Source organism: Nerophis lumbriciformis, linkage group LG05 (genome assembly GCF_033978685.3).
Source record: "Nerophis lumbriciformis linkage group LG05, RoL_Nlum_v2.1, whole genome shotgun sequence".
Classification (NCBI taxonomy): Eukaryota; Metazoa; Chordata; class Actinopteri; order Syngnathiformes; family Syngnathidae; genus Nerophis; species Nerophis lumbriciformis.
In genome coordinates, this window is record NC_084552.2 from 11,570,001 (window position 1) to 11,583,132 (window position 13,132).

At 31.0% G+C, this 13,132-nt stretch overlaps 1 protein-coding gene across 3 annotated transcripts in view; it reads right to left on the bottom strand.

Annotated features, from left to right (window-relative positions):
• Nucleotides 1–13,132, bottom strand: part of slc38a4 (solute carrier family 38 member 4) — a 161,053-nt gene that overhangs the window by 35,152 nt on the left and 112,769 nt on the right. For all 3 annotated transcript variants that reach the window (XM_072913143.1, XM_061961287.1, XM_061961286.2), the window contains 6 exons: nucleotides 12,210–12,283; nucleotides 9,309–9,401; nucleotides 9,140–9,221; nucleotides 7,890–7,972; nucleotides 5,532–5,590; nucleotides 1,351–1,605 (listed from right to left, as the gene is read on the bottom strand). In XM_072913143.1, the coding sequence (XP_072769244.1) occupies nucleotides 1,351–1,605; nucleotides 5,532–5,590; nucleotides 7,890–7,972; nucleotides 9,140–9,221; nucleotides 9,309–9,401; nucleotides 12,210–12,283 (646 nt within the window). The remainder of the gene's footprint in view (nucleotides 1–1,350; nucleotides 1,606–5,531; nucleotides 5,591–7,889; nucleotides 7,973–9,139; nucleotides 9,222–9,308; nucleotides 9,402–12,209; nucleotides 12,284–13,132) is intronic.

Below are 13,132 nucleotides of genomic sequence, written 5' to 3' on the forward strand. Positions count from 1 at the left end.
TCTCAAAAGCTGACAGTGCGCCTTATAACCCGGTGCGCTTTATATATGGATAAATATTAAGATTCATTTTCATAAAGTTTAGGTCTCGCAACTACGGTAAACAGCCGCCATCTTTTTTCCCCGTAGAAGAAGCGCGCGGTGCATGCTGGGATATGTGACGTTTCATTTCCATTTGTGTGTTTATGTAAAGACCCCAAAATGGCTCCTATTAAGTGTGTTGTCTGTCTAATTATAAATAATGCAGACGAGGCGTGTTAACTGAGTTCTCAACGTTTTCTCACAGCGTGCTCATAACCACATTCGAACTCCCAGCATACAACATCGCTTCTCAGGGCTACCGCGCATGCTCGTAACTATCGTTGCATGCTGGGTAGTGTAGTTGTTATATTTGCTAGCTCATAACAGCACATTGAGAGACACGCTTACACGCTTAATTCAATACTCGCCGTCATTCCGGGTGGATTGACAAAAGACCTCCAGCCGCTAGATATTGGTGTCAACAGGGCATTCGAAGCTAGACTGCTAACTGCGTGGGAACAATGGAAGACAGAAGGCGAACACACCTTCACTAAGACGAGGAGGCAGCGCCAGACGACGCCAACATCTGCCAGTGGATCGTAAATTTGCCCAACTTTTCACTTCGGACACAGAAGACGAAGGATTTACGAATGAAGAATAACTTCAGAAAGTGAGCGCTATGTTTATTTTGTGTGTTGTGACATTAACGTTCGAGCAACATTATGTTGCTATTGCTCTGCACTATTTTGAATTTTACTATGTTTGTGATTGCACATTTGCGTACATTTTGGGAGTGAACAGAGTTGTTAGAACGCTGGTTTTTAATATATTATTAAAGTTTGACTGACCTATCTGACTGTTTTTTTGACATTCCCTTTAGCGCAGCGTAGGCGCGGCTTATAGTCCGGGGCGGCTTATTGGTGGACAAAGTTATGAAATATGTAATTCATTGAAGGTGCGGCTAATAATCCGGTGCGCCTTATAGTGCGGAAAATACGGTATGTATGGAAAATAATGTTTTTATTCTAAAATGTAGTTGTATATGGAAAATAATGTTTTTATTCCAAAATGTAGTGGGTGTGGCTTGTATACCGGAGCGCTTTATAGTCCGGAAAATATGATATGTGCTTTTAAAAGAATTTTTTGACGAGTCCAATTCTGCCGTTTTTGTAAGATTGCAACTTTTTTCTCTAAATATTATACCTTTATTCTACGAATATTTCTACTTTATTTTTGTAAATTCTGTTTTTGGAATACACGGAGGATCAATAAAACAAAAACTACTGGCCCCTGCGCCGCGCTTTAAACACCCTGGCCTGGGACTAGACTTACCTGGGAGTTGAAGACAAAGTACTTGGGCGTGCACGCGTCCTCGTCCTCGGGGTGCGGCTCAAAGTGGACACCGGTGGAGGCGTGGGCGGCGTGGGTGACGGCCGGGGAGACGTCGGCTCGCGAGAAGTCCATCTGCGCCGAGCGGTTGTGCGCGGCGTAGGCGCCCGGCATGTGTGAGGCGTTCATGCTGAGGTTAGCGGCGGGCGAGTCCAGGAAGGGGAGCGGGCACGGCAGCTGGGTTTTCTTGTAGATCAACTAGGAAACACCACAGTCTTGACGTTAGCTCTACCACATAGTCCCACTATAACACGTTCATTAGCAACGTTAGCTGTGGCTGTAGGCAACTTCCTTTGATATTGCTTCAATGGTGTGGCAATCCAATCTGTTACAGATTGTCACACCTTCAAGCAAAGGATTTTATTACTGGACATAACAAAACTTTGTTTTTAAAGTATTTAAAAATAATGTCATTCTTAATCATAAACAAACAAAATATTTTATATTTTTATGTATAATTGTTATAATTATTATTATTATAATTGTGTAGTATTATCTAAAAAATAATGTTATTCTTAATAATAAATATAAACAAACTATTTAATATTTTCATGTACACTTTGTATGAATATTATTGTGTACTATTATTACAAATAATGTCATTTTTAATCATAAACAAACAAAATATTTTCATGTATAATTGTTATAATTATAATTGTGTAGTATTATTTAAAAATACTAATGTTATTCTTAATAATAAATAAAAACAAAATATTTAATATTTTCATGTACAGTTTTTATGAATATTATTATTGTGTACTATTACAAAAAATGTCATTCTTAATCATAAACAAACAAAATATTTTATATTTTCATGTATAATTATTATTATTGTGTAGTATTATTTAAAAATACTAATGTTATTCTTAATAATAAATATAAACAAAATATTTAATATTTTCATGTACACTTTTTATAAATATTATTGTGTACTATTATTACAAATAATGTCATTCTTAATCATAAACAAACAAAATATTTTCATGTATAATTGCTATAATTACTATTGTGTAGCATTATTTAAAAATACTAATGTTATTCTTAATAATAAATATAAACAAAATATTTAATATTTTCATGTACACTTTTTATTAATATTACTATTGTGTACTATTATTACAAATAATGTCATTCTTAATAATAAACAAACAAAATATTTTATATTTTCATGTATAATTGTTGTAATTATTATTATTATTATTGTGTAGTATTATTTAAAAATACTAATGTTATTCTTAATAATAAATATATAAACAAAATATTTAATATTTTTATGTACACTTTTTATAAATATTATTGTGTACTATTATTACAAATAATGTTATTCTTAATAATAAACAAACAAAATATTTTATATGTTCATGTATAATTGTTATAATTATTATTGTTATTATTGTGTAGTATTATTTAAAAAATAATGTTATTCTTAATAATAAATATCAACAAATATTTAATATTTTCATGTACACTTTTTATAAATATTATTGTGTACTATTATTACAAATAATGTTATTCTTAATACTAAACAAACAAAATATTTTACATTTTCATGTATAATTGTTATATTAATAATAATTATTGTGTAGTATTATTTAAAAATACTAATGTTATTCTTAATAATAAATATAAACCACATATTTTATATTTTCATGTATACTTTTTATAAATATTATTGTGCACTATTATTACAAATAATGTCATTCTTAATCATAAACAAACAAAATATTAGAGATTTTCATGTATAATTATTGTGTAGTATTATTTAAAAAATATATATTATTCTTAATAATAAATATAAACAAAATATTTACTATTTTCATGTACACTTTTTATAAATATTGTGTACTATTATTACAAATGTCATTCTTAATCATAAACAAACAAAATGTTTCATATTTTCATGTATAATTGTTATAATTATTATTATTATTATTGTGTACGATTATTACAATTTTTTTTTTAATTTTTAATAATAAATATAAACAAAACATTTAATATTTTCATGTATAATTGTTATAATAATAATAATTATTATTATTGTGTAGTATTATTTAAAAATACTAATGTTATTCTTAATAATAAATATAAACCAAATGTTTAATATTTTCATGTACACTTTTTATAAATATTAATGTGTACTATTATTACAAATAATGTCATTCTTGATCATAAACAAACAAAATATTTTATATTTTCATGTATAATTGTTATAATTATTATTATTAGTGTAGTATTATTAAAAAATAATGTTATTCTTAATAATAAAAATAAACAAAATACTTACTATTTTCATGTACACTTTTTATAAATATTATTGTGTACTATTATTACAAATAATGTAATTCTTAATCATAAACAAACAAAATATTTAATATTTTCATGTATAATTGTTATTATTATTGTGTAGTATTATTAAACAAATAATGTTATTCTTAATAATAAATATAAACAAAATATTTAATATTTTCATGTACACTTTTTATGAAAATTATTGAGTACTATTACTACTAATAATGTCATTCTTAATCATAAACAAACAAAGTATTTTATATTTTCATGTATAAGTGTTATAATTATTATTATTATTATTGTGAAGTATTATTTAAAAATACTAATGTTACTCTTAATAATAAATATAAACAAAATATTTAATATTTTCATGTACACTTTTTATAAATATTATTGTGTACTATTATTACAAATAATATCATTCTTAATCATGAACAAAAACATTTATATTTTCATGTATAATTGTTATAATTATTATTATCATTGTGTAGTATTATTAAAAAAATAATGTTATTCTTAATAATAAATATAAACAAAATATTTAATAATTTCATGTACACTTTTTATAAATATTGTGTACTATTATTACAAATAATGTCATTCTTAATAATAAACAAACAACATATTTTATATTTTCATGTATAATTGTTATAACTATTATTATTGTGTAATATTAAAATTAATGTGATTCTTAATAATAAACAATATATTTTATATTTTCATGTACAATTGTTATAAATGTTATTAATATTATTACTATTGTGTACTATTTAAAAAAACAATGTTATTCTTAATAAGAGACATGAACCAAATATTTGATATTTTCATGCTCAATTATGAATATTATTATTATTATTATTGTGTAATATTATTAAAAAATAATGTAATTCTTAATAGTAAACATGAACAAAATATTCGGTATTTTAATGTATAAGTTTGATGAATATTCGTATTACTATTGTACAGTATTATTTAAAATTATATTAAAAATAACAAATGCAAACAAAATATTAATGTATATATATGAATATATATATATATATATAATTACATTTATATATATATCTATATATATTATATACACACATATATATACAATATTAATAATATATATATAAATATATATTTATATAATAAATGCAATATTAATAATGTACATATATAAATTAATATTTATATAATAAATACAATATTAATAATTTACAAATATGTATATATATTAATATTTATATAATAAACACAATATTAATAATGTATAAATAGATATGTATATATATTTATTTAATAAATACAATATATATATATATACATTTTATTTTGTTTGTATTTGTTATTTTTATTATTAGTGTACAATAGTAATACAAATATTTATTCAACTTATACATTAAAATATAAATGATTTTGTTTATGTTTATTATTAATAATAACATTATTTTAATAGTAGTACACAATAATAATAATAATTATAACAATTATACATCAAAATATAAAATATTTTGTTTATTATTAATAATGACATTATTTTAATAATAGTACACAATAATAATATTCATAAAAAGTGTACGTGAAAATATTAAATATTTAGTTCATATTATTTATGAAGAATAACATTATTTTGAATAGTAGTACACAATAATAATAATTATAACAATTATACATTAAAAACTTAAATATTTTGTTAATATTTAATATTAAGAATAGCAATATTTAATAATAATAATTAGTCCTATGTAAAAAAGCATTCTTTAACATCAAAAAGTGTTTGAAGACACACCAACTAAATTGTGCATCCCATCTCATGTTATGATTTATTGATTATGAGGAAGATGACTCACAACTCCCAGGAAGAAGACCATGCAGGACAGAGAAAAGCCGCTGGTGTAGCCCAAGTAACCTGCACCAGACAAAATGTGTTAAGAAAAAGGAAAAGTCAATGCCGTTTTTTTGCTGACTCCGCACTCGGTCATTTGATCCGCTCTTCCAGAATATGTCTCACACGTTGGACCCACGTCCAAAAAATTGGCGGATAAAAGACACCGCTTCAGAAATAGTTTGAATCTAATACGAGGAAAATCATTTCGCCGTGGCACGCCTTAGACGTGGGACTGATGCTCGCCAGTGCTGACTCAGACGTGGCGTTACGTTACTCTTGGCCGACTGCAAACAGCTGCGAGGATGTGTCACGGATCTTGTCTCCTTCACTGACCGCTTGTAAACCCACCTTGACAATTATAACTGTCCAACACCTCCTTACAATTTTCTAATCACAATTATCAAGCAGACAAAATGTGCCATCATGGAGAGTGTTTTGCATTTTCCCCATCATTTTTATTTATAATCAATAATTATTAAGTAATAAAATACAATCATAATACAAATGTGATATAATAATGACGATGGGCCTGCTGTCTGTGCCCTCAACCTCTGGACTGTGGGTCAATTGCAGCCGACATACTTCTAAGATGGCACAAAGTATCCAAATCCATGATTTTTAGCTTTAAGCATACAAAATTAGGTAAAAAACTAGCATAAAACGTTCGCATGCTAATATAAGCGATGTTAGCATACTTCTAAGATGGCGCCAAGTATCCAAATCCATGATTTTTAGCTTTAAACATACAAAATTAGGTAAAAAAAAAAACTAGCATAAAACATTCACATTCTAATATAAGCGGTTAGCATACTTCTAAGATGGCGCCAAGTATCCAAATCCATGATTTTTAGGTTCAAACATACAAAATTAGCTAGAAAACTAGCATAAAACGTTTGCATGCTAATATAAGAGATGTTAGCATACTTCTAAGATGGCGCCAAGTATCCAAATCCATGATTTTTAGGTTTAAACATACAAAATTAGCTAGAAAGACTAGCATAAAACGTTCGCATGCTAATATAAAAGATGGTAGCATATTTCTAAGATGGCGCCAAGTATCCAAATCCATGATTTTTAGGTTTAAACTTACAAAATTAGCTAGAGAACTAGCATAAAACGTTCGCATGCTAATATAAGAGATGTTAGCATACTTCTAAGATGGCGCCAGGTATCCAAATCCATGATTTTAAGGTTTAAACATACAAAAATAGCTAGAAAGACTAGCATAAAACCTTTGCATGCTAATATAAGAGATGTTAGCATACTTCTAAGATGGCGCCAAGTAATCAAATCCATGATTTTTAGGTTTAAACATACAAAATTAGCTAGAAAACTAGCATAAAACGTCCGCATGCTAATATAAGAGATGTTAGCATACTTCTAAGATGGCGCCAAGTATCCAAATCCATGATTTTAAGGTTTAAACATACAAAAATAGCTAGAAAGACTAGCATAAAATGTTTGCATGCTAATATAAGAGATGTTAGCATACTTCTAAGATGGCGCCAAGTAATCAAATCCATGATTTTTAGCTTTAAACATACAAAATTAGCTTAAAAAACTAGTATACAATTATAACAGATGTTAGCATACTTCTAAGATGGCGCCAAGTAATCAAATCCATGATTTTTAGGTTTAAACATACACAATTAGCTAAAAAAAAAATAGCATAAAACGTTCGCATCCTAATATAAGAGATGTTAGCATACTTCTAAGATGGCGCCAAGTATCCAAATCCATGATTTATAGGTTCAAACATACAAAATTAGCTAAAAAAAACTAGTATAAAATTATAACAGATGTTAGCATACTTCTAAGATGGCGCCAAGTAATCAAATCCATGATTTTTAGGTTTAAACATACACAATTAGCTTAAAAAACTAGCATAAAATGTTCGCATGGTAATATAAGAGATGTTAACATACTTCTAAAATGGCGCCAAGTAATCAAATCCATGATTTTTAGCTTTAAACATACACAATTAGCTAAAAAAAACTAGCAAAAAACATTAGCATGCTAAAATAAGAGATGTTAACATACTTCTAAGATGGCGCCAAGTATCCAAATCCATGATTTTTAGCTCTAAACATACAAAATTAGCTAAAAAAAAACTAGCATAAAACATTCGCATGCTAGCGTCTTATGCTAGCTCTTTAGCGAGTACGAGACATTAACATACTCCCAAGATGGTGCCTACTATCAAAAATCATGACTTGTAGGTTTAAACATACAACATTAAGTAAAAAGCGATCATAAAACGTCAGCATGTTGGCATACTCCCAAGATGATGGTAGGACAACAAATAGGAAACGAGACTTACCCAGATTTTTAAGTAGCGACAAGGGGAGAATGATCCCCATGGACACAAAAATCACCAGGTAGTTTCCATTAAGGTACCATTCACTGCAACACCACAATGTAGCCATTAGAACATACCTCCTGGATATTGCATCATCATTACAACATACCAACCCCGAAAACAGTGAAGTCGTCACCTTGTGTAAATGGAAAAAGTGAAGCCGGCGGCGTTTCTGGGTGTTGTTGATAAATGACTTCGGCTTTGCATAGTAAGAGTTTTTAACTTGCACTTACAGACAATGGGTTTCTGAAGTGTTCCTGAGTCCATGTGGTGATGTCCTTTACACACTGATGTGGCTTTTTTGCACAGTACTGCCTGAGGGATACAACGTGCGTAATATCATGGCTTAAGTGCAGTGATTTCTCCAGATTCTCTGAACCTTTTGATGATATAACGGAGCGTAGATGGTGAAATCCCTAAATTCCTTGCAATAGCTGGTTGAGAAATGTTGTTCTTAAACAATTTGCTCACGCATTTGTTGACAAAGTGGTGACCCTCGCCCCATCCTTGTTTGTGAATGACTGAGCATTTCATGGAATCTACTTTTATACCCAATCATGGCACCCACCTGTTCCCAATTAGCCTGTTCACCTGTGGGATGTTCCAAATAAGTCTTTGATGAGCATTCCTCAACTTTCTCAGTCTTTTTTGCCACTTGTGCCAGCTTTTCTTGAAACACGTCGCAGGCATCAAATTCCAAATGAGCTAATATTTGCAAAAAATGACAAAGTTTCTCAGTGTAAACATGAAATATCTTGTCTTTGCAGTCTATTCAATTGAATATAAGTTGGAAAGGATTTGCAAATTAAGTAAATTGAAGTGAATTATATTTATATAGCGCTTTTCTCTAGTGACTCAAAGCGCTTTTTTTTTTTTTTTTTTTACAGAGTGAAATCATTGTATTCTGTTTTTATTTACCATTTACACAACATGACAACTTCACTGCTTTTGTTTTTTTTCTTTAGAACATACATCCAGAATATTGCATCATCATTACAACATACATCCAGAATATTGCATCATCATTACAAAATACATCCAGAATATTGCATCATCATTACAAAATACATCCAGAATATTGCATCATCATTACAACATACATCCAGAATATTGCATCATCATTACAACATACATCCAGAATATTGCATCATCATTACAACATACATCCAGAAATATTGCATGATCATCATCATCATCATCATTTCACTCACCCGGTAATTTCTTCCAAGCCCAAGAAGGCTCGGATCACTTCCGGCAGCTCGTACTTCACGATGAAGAGGTAGCTGGACATGGCTGCCAACATTTGTTTTTTTTAATGGAGCCACAAAAGTCAAAATCAATTATTTTGCATTCCTGTATTTAAAAAAAGCCACGTCTTACCTCCAATGTTTTGCATTATTATGGATCCGAAGGCTGCTATTTTCCCGGGCCAGCCGAACGCTCGTTCTCCCAGTTTTTCATAGATGAGAGACCCTGCCAGGACACACATGTGTTCTATGAAGTCTCTGTCATAGTTTCTGTGATTTGTTTACATGCCTTTTTATTTCTCTTTGCTATTTGGGCTTATTGGACCCTAATTAAGAATCATCTTTTGATATGATGTACTTAGTCCATAAGTACACATACGTGTACTTCATGTTTAGTCACATGCTAATTCTTATTTTTACACTTTTTTCTCTCCAAATTCCATTGTATGTTATACTCTTCTGACACCACCAGATGGCAGTGTCCACATAAGCGGCCATAGGACCCCAATTCAGTAGTGTACACAATTTTGGAAATAAGAGCTAAAAGGTGCTGTCCACGCATGTGGCCACTAAGCCTTTAGAGGTTTTTAACGTGGCTCACGACATCATTTATAGATGGCCCACTGCATAATTTTATGTGATATGCCACATCATTTTATGTGGCCCACTACATCATTTTATGTGGCCAGTCACATCATTTATGTGGCTCACTACATCATTTAAAGTGGCCCACTCCATCATTTTATGTGATATGCCTCTTCAATTTGTGTGGCCCAGTACATCATTTTATGTGATATGCCACATCATTTTATGCGGTCCACTCCATCATTTTATGTGATATACCTCTTCAATTTGTGTGGCTCACTACATCATTTTATGTGATATGCCACATAATTTTATGTGGACCACTACATCATTTTAAGTGGCCCACCACATCATTTTATGTGATATGCCACATCATTTTATGTGGTCCACTACATCATTTTATGTGGCCCACTACATCATTTTATGTGGCCCACTACATCATTTTATGTGATATGCCACATCATTTTATGTGGTCCACTACATCATTTTATGTGGCCCACTACATCATTTTATGTGGCCCACTACTTCATTTTATGTGGCCCACTGCATCATTTTATGTGATATGCCACATCATTTTATGTGGTCCACTACATCATTTTATGTGATATGCCACATCATTTTATGTGGCCCACTACATCATTTTATGTGATATGCCACATCATTTTATGTGGCTCACTACATCATTTTATGTGGGCCACTACATCATTTTAAGTGGCCCACAACATCATTTTATGTGATATGCCACATAATTTTACATGGCCCACAACATAATTGTATGTGGCCCACTACATCATTTTATGTGGCCCACTACATCATTTTATGTGGCCCACTACTTCATTTTATGTGGCCCACTGCATCATTTTATGTGATATGCCACATCATTTTATGTGGCCCACAACATCATAATATGTGGGTCACTACATCATTTTATGTGGCCCACTATATCATTTTATGTGATATGCCACATAATTTTATGTGGCTCACTACATCATTTTATCTGGGCCACTACATCATTTTAAGTGGCCCACAACATCATTTTATGTGATATGCCACATAATTTTACGTGGCCCACAACATAATTTGATGTGGGCCACTATATCATTTTATGTGATATGCCACATCATTTTATGTGGCCCACTACATCATTTTATGTGGTCCACTACATCATTTTATGTGATATGCCACATCATTTTATGTGGCCCACTACATCATTTTATGTGATATGCCACATAATTTTATGTGGCCCACTACATTATTTTATGTGGGCCACTACATCATTTTATCTGGTCCACTACATCATTTTATGTGGCCCACTACATCATTTTATGTGGCCCACTACATTATTTTATGTGATATGCCACATAATTGTATGTGGCCCACTACATCATTTTATGTGGGCCACTACATCATTTTATGTGGTCCACAACATAATTTTATGTGGTCCACTACATCATTTTATGTGATATGCCACATCATTTTATGTAGCCCCACGACATCATTTTATGTGATATGCCACATAATTGTATGTGGCCCACTACATCCTTTTATGTGGTCCACTAGAGCTAGCTCCCGCACCTAGCGGGTCCATGACGACGACTTCTGTTTTGTTTGATCAGCCGTTTTACTGCCGTGTTACAGACACCGTATGTAAACAATTAAGGTACGTAAAAAAACAATTGTGTAAATAACTCATTTCACAACGTATATATATGCGGCTTATAGTCCGAAAATGTAGTGGGTGCGGTTTATACACCAATGCGCTCTATAGTCCAGAAAATGTGGTAATTTAATGAATGACTTTTATGTGCGTTACAACGCCGTTACAAATACGTTTGATGTCACGTGGCACGCTACTATTGATGTGGTTTTTATGTCAACAGAAGCACGGCAAGTTCAATGCCGGAAGAAACGCTTTGCTCACGGAAGCAACAAGCAGCACCATCAATAAAATGAACAAATAGAGAGGGGCAACATCCCACAGCAAACAACACACAACATGTAAGTCCACACACACTACTACTACCAAGGAATAATGAACAACAAATCAATGATTAAAGTGACAGGCCTGAAATCTGACAATACCATGTTTGTGGACAAGGAGACTACAGACATTGGAGCACATTCAATTTCTTAATGAACTAAGAGTCAACAGAGCTAACAAACACAGCTGTGCTAATGCTGCTCTGTCTGTCTCTCTCTCTGACGTCGCACGTCACTTGGCAGCAGGCACTGCCTTTTAAAAAGCACGTGCTCTCACACTCTGCTTTCATGAAACGTCGTTCAACTGCATATGCCAGATTATTTCTAAATTTGTAAGGAATTACATTTATTAGAGAGTCATTTTGTTCGTAATTCAATTACTTTTTTGGGTGAAAGTAACGTGTAACTACAATGAATTATTTTTTAGGAAGTCATTTTCCTGACACTGGAGCTGAGACGAAATACCAACCTCCTTCTTTAGCCGTCATGAGAAGCAGATGTACGGAATACAAGGAGAGGACGGCAACACCGATAAGGAGGAATCTAGAAAGAAAAGGAAGGAAAGAGTTAAATGAGCAGGAATTGTAGCGATGCAGTACGGCCGCCATTATGACTTGTGGAGGAAATTCGGGCCAAAATGTTGAAAGAGCCATATTGGAACAAAAATGCAAGAAACAAATCTGTATGGAGCCGAAAAAAATCAAAAGTCTTATATAAAAGTGTTATAATGAAGACAACACATGATGTAAGTGTCTATATTAGCCTACTATCAAAATGACTTTAAAAGTCTTATATAAGTGTTATAATGAAGACAACACATGATGTAAGTGTTTATATTAGCTCTATTAGCCTACTATCAAAATGACTTTAAAAGTCTTATATAAGTGTTATAATGAAAACAACACATGATGTAAGGTTCTATATTAGCTCTATTAGCCTACTATCAAAATTACTTTAAAAGTCTTATATAAGTGTTATAATGAAGACAACACATGATGTAAATGTCTATATTAGCCTACTATCAAAATGACTTTAAATGTCTTATATAAGTGTTATAATGAAGACAACACATGATGTAAGTGTTTATATTAGCTCTATTAGCCTACTATCAAAATTACTTTAAAAGTCTTATATAAGTGTTAAAATGAAAACAACACATGATGTAAGGTTCTATATTAGCTCTATTAGCTTACTATCAAAATGACTTTAAAAGTCTTATATAAGTGTTATAATGACGACAACACATGATGTAAGTGTTTATATTAGTTACATTAACCTACTATCAAAATGACTTTCAAAGTCTTATATAAGTGTTATAATGAAGACAACACATTATGTAAGGTTTTATATTAGCTATATTAGCCTACTATCAAAAGGACTTTAAGTCTTACA